Source organism: Maylandia zebra, linkage group LG1 (assembly GCF_041146795.1).
Source record: "Maylandia zebra isolate NMK-2024a linkage group LG1, Mzebra_GT3a, whole genome shotgun sequence".
Lineage (NCBI taxonomy): Eukaryota > Metazoa > Chordata > Actinopteri > Cichliformes > Cichlidae > Maylandia > Maylandia zebra.
The window spans coordinates 11,284,290-11,297,651 of NC_135167.1; the positions used below are offsets into that span (position 1 = coordinate 11,284,290).

Consider the following 13,362-nt stretch of genomic DNA (forward strand, 5'->3'; position numbering starts at 1 on the left):
AGGTTAAGGGGAGCCCCTAGTGGTCAGACCTGAAACAGCTGTAATCTGTCAAAAAAAAGCACTGCTTGCGATGACATCATGGTATGTCATAGAAAGTATTCGAAAAAGAAAAGATATTCCTAAAGGACTACAACTGCACTACTGTAAAAATACTTCATTACAAGCTTTTCTTCCGATATCCTGAGTTAATAAGCAGTAGTTCACTGTTAATGGAAGTGGCACTTCTTTTAATTACTATAATTAAAATACTTGTTTTAATTGCTGGTAATTAAACATTGAATAACTTTACACATGACAGCAACCACTAACCAGCTTTTTTTGAATGGTAACACTCTTTATCATTTAATTGCATTTTATAAGCTGATCATGTGGGGGGGTTTTTTGGGTTTTTTTAAATGAAATATCTTGAAAAAGAGCAGGCTCTATAGAAACACATGTATCAGTTGTAGCTGAAATGTCATAGAGGTGAGCAATAAAGTGGCACAACATCTAAATACTCAAGTAAACTACTTGTAGTAAGTAGTGTTGAATTGATTTAAACTGTCAGCCCTTCCACTCAGTGTGATACAGAGGCACTTGGCAAGCTCACAATCTGTAAAGTGTAATGCTATCCTCTGACTGGAATGCAGAGTCTAGACAGATGTAGACGTGTTGTTAAGATCACACTGCCTGTCTCTGTGTATAGTGTCTGCCATGTTCTGCCTGGTAATTAAACACTAGATGCAAGGATGGCCATTAGTGACAGAGAGCAGCAAAGATTGATGTTGCCTAGTAGATGCGAGTTTCATACGACATTAACCACTTCCATCAAAAAAACAAAAACGGCTATCTGTTGGTCTTGAGCCATATAGAAGCAGGCGACAATAACCAGGAAAAGCTTGTCATACGGTTGATGTAGGAAGCCGCCCCTCTGTTATTGCTTGAGAAGCGTGTCAGTAGCTTTAAATAGTTTTTTTTTTTTTTTTTTGTTTTGTTTTGGGTTTTTTTGGGGGGGGGGGGATTTCAGAAGCTTTAGATGTTATGGCATGAAGCACAGTGATGGATTACTGAGGAAAAATGTCTCAGCTGCCTGTGACGCATGATAATTACTCTTACATCCACTGTCCAGCCTTTTATTCCTTTAGCTTGTGCAACTCTTTCCCACAAGTGTAAATTCACATTTAATTTGTCCTTGAGAGCATTATCTTCTGTTTGCTGATTGGCTGTGAAGTTGCCCCGTGACCCCTGGCATTTCATGTGTGCGCATAGGTCAGTTTAAGCCCCCAAACACCATCAAACACTTCCCTGTGAGGCTGCCAAGAGAGCTTGTCATGTCCACAGTTGACCGTGAGAGTTTGAAAAGCTAGTTCAATGTTTAACTTGCAGAACCTGGGTGTTGGAGTTGGGCGTGCACTTAAGTGTGTGCACATTTGCGTGTACTTAAAGAGTGAAAATGCTCAGCCATACAGTAGTATATATGGGATTATTTACAGGCGCATGAGCTTGTTTTGGAGGAAGGTTGCGTGTGTGTGTATTTTGCCTAACTGGAATGTGTACACGGGCAAGCTAGATTGATTTATGTCTCTTTCATCATGTGTACATGTCCTTCAGTAGGATGAGTTAAACAGAGCGGCTCTGTGTGTGCGCGTGTGTGAAAGTTGGTAAAAGCACAGCGTGGATTTCGGTTCTCACACTTTGCAGTAGTCGAGTTTAATTGATACATGTGACACCGTGGATGTTGTAACTTGTAAACACAATTTGTTTTTCCAAGTGACCTTAATCTGAAGTGTAGCTCAATGGTGTTTACAGGTGTTTGTCTTTATTAAGAGCCATTTTGAACCATCAAATCTGTCCAGAATGAAATCTTTTCAGCTGTATTTTCTCTTATTACAGTCCAGTTTGATGGTGTGGAGAAGTCTCGAATGTCGCCCACCAAGGAGGGGAAAACTCGGCCGCTGCAGCGACATTCCAGTGGCTGTCTGGTCAACACCAAAATGACTTCACTGGACCACTGCAGCTCCTCTCTCGGGGAACGTATCGATCCCACAATGCCGCTGGAAAGCCAGTTGTGAGTCAAATCTTGGTTTTTCTTTAGCAGCTTTGACTCTTTCTTACTTAACATTCCTTTGTTCCTCCTCCTTTCTCATCCTCGTTTCCTGTCGTTTGCTGTAGCTGGTACCATGGAGCCATCAGCCGAACAGATGCAGAGTCTCTGCTTAGGCTCTGTAAGGAGGCCAGCTATCTTGTGAGAAACAGCGAGACCAGCAAGAACGACTACTCCCTCTCTCTCAAGTAAGAACTCTGCTCTCGTCTCCTAAATGACCATCCACAAACAGTATAATCAGATGCACAGTTTCGGTTGGCAGCCTTGGTGAAAATGTGATTCCAAATACTCGGGGCCGTTTTGCCTGTTGTGACAACTTGTGTCAGTGATTTGTACACGGAACACACACTCACGAAACAGTGTGACCTATCATAGTAGCTACACTTACTTAATGGCAGAGTACACACAGTGGACTAGTGTAACATCATTCCCTGTCGAGGTGCGGACATACCTGCTGACTCTTCCATTTCTGTATGGTAATAGCTTTCACCCTTCAGACCTCTATCCCCCACCTGCTGTACACCTTGCCCGTGGCTCGTCCTCCACCTCCGCTCAGTAACCCCTCTGACAGAATCTGCTCCTCGAATTGCTGATGTACCCGCAACTTGGCTAATGGTGCACTTTCATCGTTGACCTCCTGATCCCCGCCGCGTCCAGCAGAGGGTTCAAAAAAAGCTACTCTGAAATGTTACGTGTAGCCTGACAGTTGGAAGAGGTTACTTTAGCCTGAAGTCCTACAGTGCAGTCCCATCGCTTTGATAGGAATGTGGAGTTTTGCTGGATTTGTTTTGACGATCGTTGCTACCAGGTGTCACGGCTACGGCGTCGGAAACATAATCAGAAATATGAAACGGCCTGAAAGTCTTCCAAAACCAACAGTGTTTAACCGGCTTCGATATCTGTTACCAAATAGTCTTGTCAAACTGACTTTATATATGCTCCATTAACCATTGCAGGCAAGGTTCAGTCCCATGACATTTAGAAAAATCTCTGCAACTATGTGGGAGCCATCAGATGAAATAAAACTGTAGTATGTAGAGACACATTGATTAGCCTTTGTTCTTTGAGTGGAGTCAGCCTGCTGGAGGCTTATATAACTTGGAAGACAAAGATAATAATTCTGCTTGCTGCTGCTCCAATTCTCTTGACAAGTACCGTAGTCGACTGCCTGTGTAACTCCCTGTCTCATTGGCTGATCATCTGTATGACTGCTTCTTGTTCTGCCTTGCTGACTGAAAAGAAGACGCACTGTTAGGATGCTGACTTAGTACACTGGCTTTTGGATGACTGCAAACAGCAGGAGAAAAATATTTGTCTGAATATGTAACAATTGTCCCAAATGTTGTCATTTTGAATTAAATGCATTGTGTCGTAAATGCATGCTTAAAGCTAAGCACTATAAAAAGACAAACAGACATGTTAACAGTTAATGCACAGATGTTTTATTGCATAGTCATTGTAGAAGACTGGCACACAAAACAGTCTAATATGAAGTTACTGGGAAAGTAAAACCAAAATAATTTTCCTTGGAGTTAGGAATATGTAATAATGTCAGTTTAAGCAACAAAAATAACTTGTTTAGCACTCAAAAGACACATATTGATGTGTGTAAAGTGCAAACCTGAATATGTGATCTAGAAAAGTAAAAAGTCTGCTTTTTTTTTTTTTTTAACAAAATGGTAAAGATAACAAGTGAATATTTTTGCTGCGGGATGATGATATGCAGAGTAATGATGAAGACAGCGAGTTTGACGAAAGCCTCTCTAATAAGCAAAAGCCCCATTTTGAAATATGAAAATGTAGTGTATAATTTGTGCCAGGCTTGAGAGTATTAATCCATCCATCTCTCTCGTATGTTTAAAAAGAGACTGGCCGTCTAATGCCATTGGGGTTACCTCCAGTAATGAAATAGCTGATTGTTAGATTATCTGAGTGAGGGAGAAGGGAGGCGGGGGAGTGAGGAAGGCCTGGAGCCATGAAACTTATTTAGCTTTTTTTATTCTATACTGAACACAGCCAGGCCACGATAAGAGCAATGGTCAGTAAAGTTGTATTTAGTGATGAGAGGTTAAAACATGTTTTAACCTTCTAGTTCAGTAATGGTCTCATTCCACTAATCCACATTTAAAGGATGTTCAGATGGACCTTTATAATAATGGCCTGTACTATCAGAGAACAGTTTGGAAAGTGTTTTCGTGAGGTCGGATCCTTCTGCTCCCCTGTTACTGCGCTTTTCTGATGGTTACTCTTTTAAGAGATAAAATGTTGACTGGCTTCTGTGACACATTTAATAGCTGTTTGTCAGTCTGAAAACAAGGAGAGGACAAAGGCCATGCCGATGAGGTCATTAGTGTTGATGCAGAATTATTTACTCGTCTCGACTTAGTGAGAACTATAGAATAAAGTGTCTCGAGCACTTTAGGAATACCTTTTCACTGTCTGTTAGAGCGTTTCGCTCCAGGGCCTACTTTCAAGGTTTTTTGGAATCTTAAGTAGAATGAGGTTTAATGTTGCCTGGGAATAGCTGTGGTCTGCCAATAGCACTGGAAATCAGTGGTTTCCCCCTGTTATTCCACACCCTGTTGCGGGAGCTCACTTTAACCATATGAGATCTTAAAGTTGTAAGCAACCAAACATCTTAGGAGTTTAACCTTCTTATTTTTGTATTGATAGACTTAAATAACAGCAGATTGTTCATAATTTCTGTGTAACTGTGTGTCAGCACATTTGGGTTATAGAATCTTGTGCTCTTGATGTAAACCAGCTGAAACCTAGAAAACGATCGTCATGCTCATTTGTGGAAATGGCATGTCCCTACAAATATGAGTTCAGCCTCCTCACTCAAGCCCGTCTCCCCTGCTGCCACAGAAAATGAGTGGAAACCCAAGGTGAAGATCCGACATGTCTGAGGTTACTGAAAAATGTATGAGGCCGCGAGGTGCCACATATGTGTATTGCATTATTGATAAAGACAGACGTCACTGAGACCTCCTGCCTCAAGAGTCCTCTGGCCTTACGGAAAGCATTTTTGTCTGCTTTTCCCTCCTAAACCCCTTTTTATGTTCACCTGTCCCCACCTGCTCCTCTTCTTTACTCTCAGTGGAGAGAACCTTTTTTTTTGGTATTTGAGTTGTATTAAAGCCTTCACAGGGCTTTCAAAGCACAGTGTCATTTCATTTTTCACGTCACGAGAGAGCTCTGCAGAGCCTGTTTCCACTGGTTGAGGAGGGGAAATGTATCCCAAAGACTGTTTGATGCCAGTGGGGTAAATGGGGTAAGTTAGCAACTTACTGGTGTGTTCTATCGCTGGAACACCTCCAAAGACACTATTTTTGAACATTTTTAGATGCAAAATGTCAGCTTCATATTATGACACATAATAGACGAATGACTGCATGGAGCACAAAAATTAGCCTGACCTTTCTCAGCCAAAGAACAAAACCATGCCAAGAGTTGTTTGTATGTTTAGTTGTCTGCCACTTCACCCACTTACCTTAGCGTCGATAACGTACAGAATGGTATCATCCCAGGGAGGTTTAGTGTATGCTAATATAAAATCATGAGTACATACGACATCCGATGCCCAGAAAGGCTTAAAGAGGTCAGCCCTTTTGCTATGGTTCACTATCTTGTTGGCATATGACTTTGCTTTTTCTGCTGCCTTAGATTCATAACACAGAGAGTATCAATCATGAAGCCATCCAATATATGGAAGGAGAAGATAAGCTGTGATTGCTGTCAGGCTGTTCCTGCTCTGAGTGGTACTCGGTTTAAATCAAAGTCATAAACCTCAATAAACAAGACAGCACACCTCCCCAGTCAGATTAATCCTGATTAGACAAATATAAGTTCACGAACGCAGTGTTATGATAACACCACAAAGGCCTGTCTTTTCAAAAATAGCCCCGTATTCATTTTATTTTATCAGCAACACTACCGTGTTGCTCTGTTGTCCTGGTTTCTGTCTCTGCAGGACTGTAACATAATAAGCAGCTTTGAGCACCAAATGGAAAATCAGCTGGGAATCTAAAAATGATGCTATTGATGTGTTTGCCTTTTTAAGTGTGCCTCTGTGTAACCTAACACCGTTCTCCCAGCGCTCCATGTGAAGATTCATCAAATGCACTTTGCAGGAAAGATTTTTTTTTTTTTTTTTTTTTGTAAATGAGCTCTGAAAGCACCATTTGCAGAATCATAGCATTTTAGAGACCCGTGGCAACGGAGATTTGGAAATCTGCACAATAATGGAGAGGTGGCACTCGTGTGTATTTCAGTTTAATGGCTTAGAAATCCTGCAGCTTTTTGTTTCAGTTCTTACACATAAAAAGCTCCGAACTAGCTTTGAAATATTTTGGATATTTATAGTAATAATCTCAATCATGCTAACCCCAAAACACGCACTTCTTTATCTGTTAAAATAAAGAAAAATCTGTGCTTTATTCCTGATCAGTGTCCCTAAATTGAACCTGTGTGTGTATATGTATATATGTGTATGTATTTATATGTATATATGTATGTATATGTGTATATGTATTTTGTTGTTGGTTTTTTTGTTTTTCCTTTCATCTTATTGCTATCTTTGTTCTGGGTTTTCTCTGTGCATCAGAGAGAGAACATATCCACCGGCATCATACATGCAATTAGGAGATAAGTAAAGAACGGCCTGATGCTTCAGGTGCCTAAAGCCAAGTTGTCACTCCTGTTCATCAAAGATAATGGGCATAACTACAAAAATATGCATATATTTACTGTGGAAAAACATAAATTTATTTGCTGTAGTTGCTTCATGTGGCAGCCTCATCAACAGCCTTGACAGCCCACTGCTCCTGTCTGTTGTGGTTAGTGCATTTTCACAGTTTTCACAAGAGCCCTGCTCGGTATAAACTTTGAAGCACAGAATGGAATAGTGTAGATTATACTGACTGGCCTCATAAGTAAATACCTTTACAGCTGTTATCCTTAGGTTAGTGAAAAATAGGAGTTTTATTACTACATGTGGTTAACATATTATCCCCTCTTACCTTTTGCACGAGAGTTTATTTTCCAAAAAATAAATGTTAGGCAGGTGCTGGTGCACTTTATTTTTGAGGACAGGTTATAATGTCAATGAACTGTGCCTAAAGCAATCATAACCTGCTGGAGGTATTAGCTGCTGATTGAAAAAGCTGTTATGCTAATTTAGTCTGTAAAGTCAAATTACTAAAAGAGAATATTTACAAAACATGCTACAGTGAACATTAGTTTTGTGTCACTTACTCGCTAAAGCTTACTGTTGCATCTCTTCCCAAGTGGAAAAAAAAAGAAGTAATTTTCTATTTTAAAGCAGAAGATTACTGGCAAGCTGTAAAATGTATTGATCGAAGGCTCCTTGGAACACGCGGGGAGCTTTTAATTTGCTGTGCATTTATTGCTGCAGCTTGAGTGATTTATCCTGGGGGTTCATTAGCCTCATCCTTATGCACTGCATGTGAAACCCAGCACCTTAAGCAACCTGCCTTTTAGTCCCCTCCCCTGACACCTCCAAAGTTATCAGAGGTAATCCAGCTTTCAGAGCGCTGTCACATACTGTGGGGAACAACTACTGGAGAAGTAAATGAGGGGAAGCTGACAAAAGAGGATATCTGTTGGGACTCCCATAGATTGATGCTTTTGACATACTTGTTGTCTCTTGTTAGTGTTTTTTAAGGCATGCTTGTGGTGTGGCAATATCAGTCTGCTCGCTAATCGGTCAATACGTTGCTTTGATCCATACTGATATCTCCCAACTACAGTATTTAGAACCTCTACAAATTGGCTCGACTGTTTTCGACGGTTTTGAGTGAAATGTCTTTACGTCAGCTGAATGAACTGTCATCAAATTCCTTTTTGGGTGAAAGGACAGAGCCTGAAGCAAGGAAAGGCCTCTTTGCTCCTGAAATATAGGAAGTGGGGACAAAACAAATTATTTTTTTCAAAGATTTTTTTGTGTCAGAGCATGATAAAAATAATCTGGTTTTGTCTTGTAAAGATCAGAATTTTGTTTTGAGCTTTTTCTGTCTTCCTCTGTCTCCAGGAGTAGCCAGGGCTTCATGCACATGAAGCTGTCACGGACCAAGGAGAACAAGTACATCCTGGGCCAGAACAGCTGCCCTTTCGACAGCGTGCCTGAGATCATCCATTTCTACTCCAGCCGCAAGCTGCCCATCAAAGGTGCTGAACATATGTCCCTGCTCTACCCTGTAGCCATCAGGACACTATAGTGCTCCAGGTCTCTTGCAGGCATCTGCTTTGCAGTACTTTGGGCCAACCTGTGGCTCGCTGTTTCCTGTCCCTCTGGAAAGAGCCCACTAGGCTCACGGGAAGATGAACAGTGGCATCCTAAACTGCTGATCTTGACTCACCTCACTGGCCAACAGATTCCAGACCTGTTTGAAGGCCCTCTGCTTACTATCTCATACATACAGACTCAGATTTGCAGAAGTTTTTTATTATTTTATTTTATGTTATGTTATGTTATTTTATTTATGATAGACATCTGCTTAGTAGATCAGACTGACTATCTACAGAACATCATTTCACTGACTGTTGAGCTGATTACCCATAGCACTTAAGACGTAAAGAAAAAGAAAGGTACAACTTAACGTTTGTCACTGGGATTTGCCTTTTAGCATAAACTGTTGTACCCTGTGAGTACACAAAATGACGATTATATTTGAAATGTTTGTTTGAGTGTCTCATTCGGTTAGGCTCTGTTGCTACTGTAATCATATTGCAAAGGGGATTTGAAGATTATAAGACCTCTGTAAGGGAAGCAACATTTATGATGCATGTCGAACGATATTGTCCACGTGTGCCTCATACAGTGGCCGGGATATTAAATAAACTGGCTGTGTATGAATGGAGCGTCCCCAGCTGCGTGGAAACAACAAGCCTGTGAGCTGTGCAGACTGATCTCTCCATCTTGTCATAGTGCATGTTGTCTGCTATCCATCATTGAGTGGGTGTATCACACCAGTGACAATGTAAGTACCGTGGTGTTGAGACAGGCAGGAGAGCATGATGGATGGGTCAACCCATCTGACACAGTACATTTGGCTGAGGCTAAAGACCAGAGCCTGTCCAAATGGACCAAATTATCCCCACTACCCCTGCTTAGAATGGCTTTGCATCGGGAGAATGAAATATGCTTGTATTGTCTACCTCAGAAAATCAATTTCATTCGCCCATGTGCAGATCAATAGGTACAATGGGATTGCAGACATTGATCTGCTCTCTCTTCGACATTCCCAATTCCCTTAAAGAATGCATCATTAGTTTTAGGAATATGCTTTTTTTTTTTTTTTTTTTAATACAATTAATCTGAGATTCGTTTAATGAAAACACAAGCAGTTTTTTGTTTTTTCAGATCAGCAACTGTATGTATAGTGACTATTATAATACTGTGCAACGTAAGAAATGTTTGGTTAATGCCTTATAAAATGCATGGGTCAAATCAGTCCGCTTAGATCAGTCGATTTCTAATTCTGCTTTTAACAATTGTTCTGTGACTGTAATTTATTCTGGGGTGATTATTACTGATGTGTTACTCCTTTGTGATTGGCCCGTTCCCCCCCACCCCTACCCTCATCGTTCTGTGCCAACGTGATCGTGTTTTATGGGACTACTCCAGCCTCTTTTGCTGTGGTGCTTCAGCATTTTTGTTGTTTCCAGTTCTGCTAAGTGCAAGTTTGCCTCGGTGGCCTCACTCTGGGACACAAGTCACCGCGTCTCCTGTCCGACAGGATTGTCAAACCTCGTGTGAGAGACGATTGCGTACCCGTCCGCACACACATCGATTACAGTCCAGCGTGTCCAAACCGGATAATCACCTACCTTCAACCTGTCATGCTTCCACTTTTCATTAAAATCTCCAGATGTCTATACTAGGTGTAAGCGTGAGTATGCATGTGTCCAACAGGTCTGTGTTTGCAGTATTTGTATGCACATGAGAATGTGTGCACACACTCAGAATTGCAGTCGTTTTCTTCTTATTATTATTTTTTTAACCCCGCTGGCCCCTGGTGACAGGTACAGCTCAAACCTCTTAGATTGTCACCTCTACCCCCCCACCTATGGCTGACTTTTTTCTTTTTTTTTTATTTGTTTGTTGTTGTTTTTACCCCCTTTCTTCCTGTATTCTTTCATTAAGCTGATTGGATTTTAACAACTCAAAGTAATGACATGCTTGCTTCTAATGTTACTGGCAAATTATAAGCCGAAGAAGCCGGTTTTCCAACAGTAGTCGCACCGCGAAGTGATTTTAATAAGGCTGCCTGATGCATGTGTGACCAAACTTCTTCTTCATTGGTGAACTTTAACACTTTTTATGAGCTGAAAAACCCATTGGTTTAATGAGCAATTAGAAAAAAAAGTTGGGGGGGGAGAGGCTTTAGTCCTACCTAAAAGTTACAGACACTAAGAGTTAGAAACTGACTTATGTGAGCATGACCACTCTGTATAAAGCCAAATTAACTTTTGGCTTTAATACTATCTCTGCTGTGTGCTATGCAACTATAAACTACAGTCATTGAAGGGAAAATGTCAGGTGTGTGCCTCCTACAAATGTTAATGACAAATGTGATGGTACAAGATGTCTGCCAGGAAGAAATTTAATCACTAGAGTGGCATTAGTAAAAAATAAACTGCAGAATGTGGTATGTATTTAGAGGTATATTTTGCTGGTGCATTAAGTGAAGAGACAGGTGCTGTTATCGCATGAGGGTGTCTTATCATGGCACTGCAGCTTTATCGAGGAATAGTGCATTGTTGAAGTGGACCTATGTGCTTCTCGAGAGAAGATATCCAAATAGGAAATGCAAATTTAAAATTAACCGTGTGTGTGTTGAATTCTTTATGTTGCGAATGTTCACTACTTAAGAGATCAAATGTTGAAAGTAGCTCTTTATTAAGTTACTGCTGCTGATGAGTGTTACCCTACTATAGGAAAGATCCTGCGTATGATGGCAGCACTGTCTAGAGAGAGGCCTTAGCTTTGGAGAGTAAGAAGATGGAAAGATGTAGAAGAAGAATAAAGGAGACAGAGGAGAGGGTGTTCTTGAAAAAAGGGTGATGCAGTCAGCAGACGCTCTCTTTACGTTTGTGTATCTATTTATGAGAACCTGAAAGAACCCTTCTCCTCCCTCGGAAGTGTCTTAAAGCTTGTGTGTGTTGGTGTACGTACACACACAATGTGCATGCTTGAAGCAGTGTTTGTTGAATGAGTGAGTGTGTGTGCGCGCGCATGTGTGTGCACTGGTGTAAGCAGCCATCAGCCACAGACTTGCCCTGAGACTTGACTGTGGTAAAGTGGAAACTTTGAGTTTTCTTTGTGTACATTTTCGTGCCATGTATGTATGCACTACTTCAACATATCTCTGTACAGTCCCTCATGGCCAAATGTATATATTGAATGTATTGTATGGGGACATAGAGGCATCAAGGTTCAAAATAAATACAAAATAAATACATTTCAAAAATAAAGTTGGGTTTGATTTGACAGTCCCTGTTTTACACTGACTCAGATCAATAAAGCAAACTCGTAATTATTTGGTAAAAGAAGCGGGGGAAAAAGACCCTTTTCAGAATCTCAGCCATGACCAGTTACCATGGTGAGGCCCTTCAATAAACAGTGAAGAGCGACCATTGTTTGAGTCAAGGACAGAATGCTGAAGCTATTATCAAGCCAGTACTGCAAACCCTTGTTGTTCTTTATTGATCCACTTTGTTGCAGTCTCGTAATATATTTTTCACTCTGTTCTTCATTCCAGTACAATTATCTTGACTTGCCTTTGAAGTTTAATTGGCAGCGTTTCCTACATTTAGTTTCCCGGTTCCCTTTAATCACATCTTTCGGCCTTTATTGTACATCAGAATTATATGTAAGGTGTACTCATCCATCCTAGATTTTACAGAGTGTGAATAATACATGATTTATTTTTTTAGCATTTGGAAAAAACCTCAAGTGACAGATTGAGCAGCCATTTCTTGGCCAACTGTTAATTTTCCCTGGTGATGGTTTTATTCATAGGTCTGTAAAGGTTTCTGAAACAACTGCTAGAAAGAAGAAAAAAAATCAGTGCCGTTAATTTGTTTAATGTGACAAGTTTTTTGTTTGTTTGTTTTTTAACTTTTCTAAAAAATGTACTTCCTGTAAATGGATAAAAGCTGCACTGTTTTCTGTTAGTTCTTTACTTTTCAACCAGACAGTTCACCATGGCACTATCATATACTGAGTCCAGCTGTTGAAGGTAATTGGAACGGTGAACTATGCAAAAGCCACAACTTTAGGTTAGTTTAAATCAAATTGTTCTGTGTATTTTCTTTTTTTTCAGCAATTTCTTAGCAGAACTATAAAATAAAAAATGACAGTGAACATTGTCGGTTTACATTTTCCTTCATTTTCTCATACCCAACACAAATTAATCTGACTTACAACCTCGGTCAAAAAGAGACAATTAAAACAGAACTTTGCATTTTCAGTTTTTTTTAACCACTTACGCAGCTTAGGTTCATGAAGGGAACTGGAGCTTATCCCAGCTGCCACAGAGAGAGATGGGGAAAACCCTCAACAGGTTGCCAGTCCATCACAGAGCTAACACAGAGAGACAGACAATCTCACACTCTCACATCCACGCCTAAAGCCAATTTAGAATCACCAGTTAAACTGAAATGCGTGTCTTTGGATTGTTGGAGAAAGCTTTGTACCCTCAGAAACTCCCCTCAGAAGTTTTTCTAGAATATTTACCCTTCTCTTTGCTTCAATTCTGTTCTCCTTAAGAGAAGCTCCGTAAAGGGTTAAAGCACCCTGGATGAAATGCATCAAAGAACCTTTTGTGGGCAAAAAGTGTGCCGCAAAAGAAGGCTAACGAATAAAAGCATGGCTTGGAAGCGATGAATGGGCCACAAGGGGATAAAATGGCCTCGTGTCTATCAGAAGCTCATTTCATATTCTGCTCAGTCACGATGGGCAGAAAGCAATCTCAGGTAACAGACCTTATGTTAATAACATGTGAGTTGCCTCCTTTCAGAAAAACAAAAGTGCATGGAAGCCATTATACCAGCCCTATCCCATCCTCCTGCAACAGCACGTCAGAGGATTTCATCTAGAGAATAGTGTTGGTAATGTTCTGCTTGTCTGTGAAGCTGCTTGATTAGACAAGCTTTTACACCATTTCAAAAGGCCTGATATTGATGATTTCTATTGGCCTAATATATTGCCCTTAATGACACGCTCCAGAACCTTGCTCATTACCTGAATCCCA

General features: G+C 40.6%; 1 protein-coding gene across 5 annotated transcripts in view; it reads left to right on the forward strand.

The window, feature by feature from the left end:
• shf (Src homology 2 domain containing F) overlaps positions 1 to 11,581 on the forward strand; it is a 94,820-nt gene extending 83,239 nt beyond the window's left edge. For 4 of the 5 annotated variants that reach the window (XM_076878919.1, XM_004539626.3, XM_004539627.3 and 1 more), the window contains 3 exons: positions 1,873 to 2,047; positions 2,152 to 2,271; positions 8,136 to 11,581. In XM_076878919.1, the coding sequence (XP_076735034.1) occupies positions 1,873 to 2,047; positions 2,152 to 2,271; positions 8,136 to 8,322 (482 nt within the window). In that variant the 3' untranslated portion in view covers positions 8,323 to 11,581. Of the gene's footprint in view, positions 1 to 1,872; positions 2,048 to 2,151; positions 2,272 to 8,135 lie in introns of those variants that run through there. The other variant, XM_076878888.1, reaches the window with a different exon arrangement.
• The last annotated feature ends 1,781 nt before the right edge of the window (positions 11,582 to 13,362 follow it).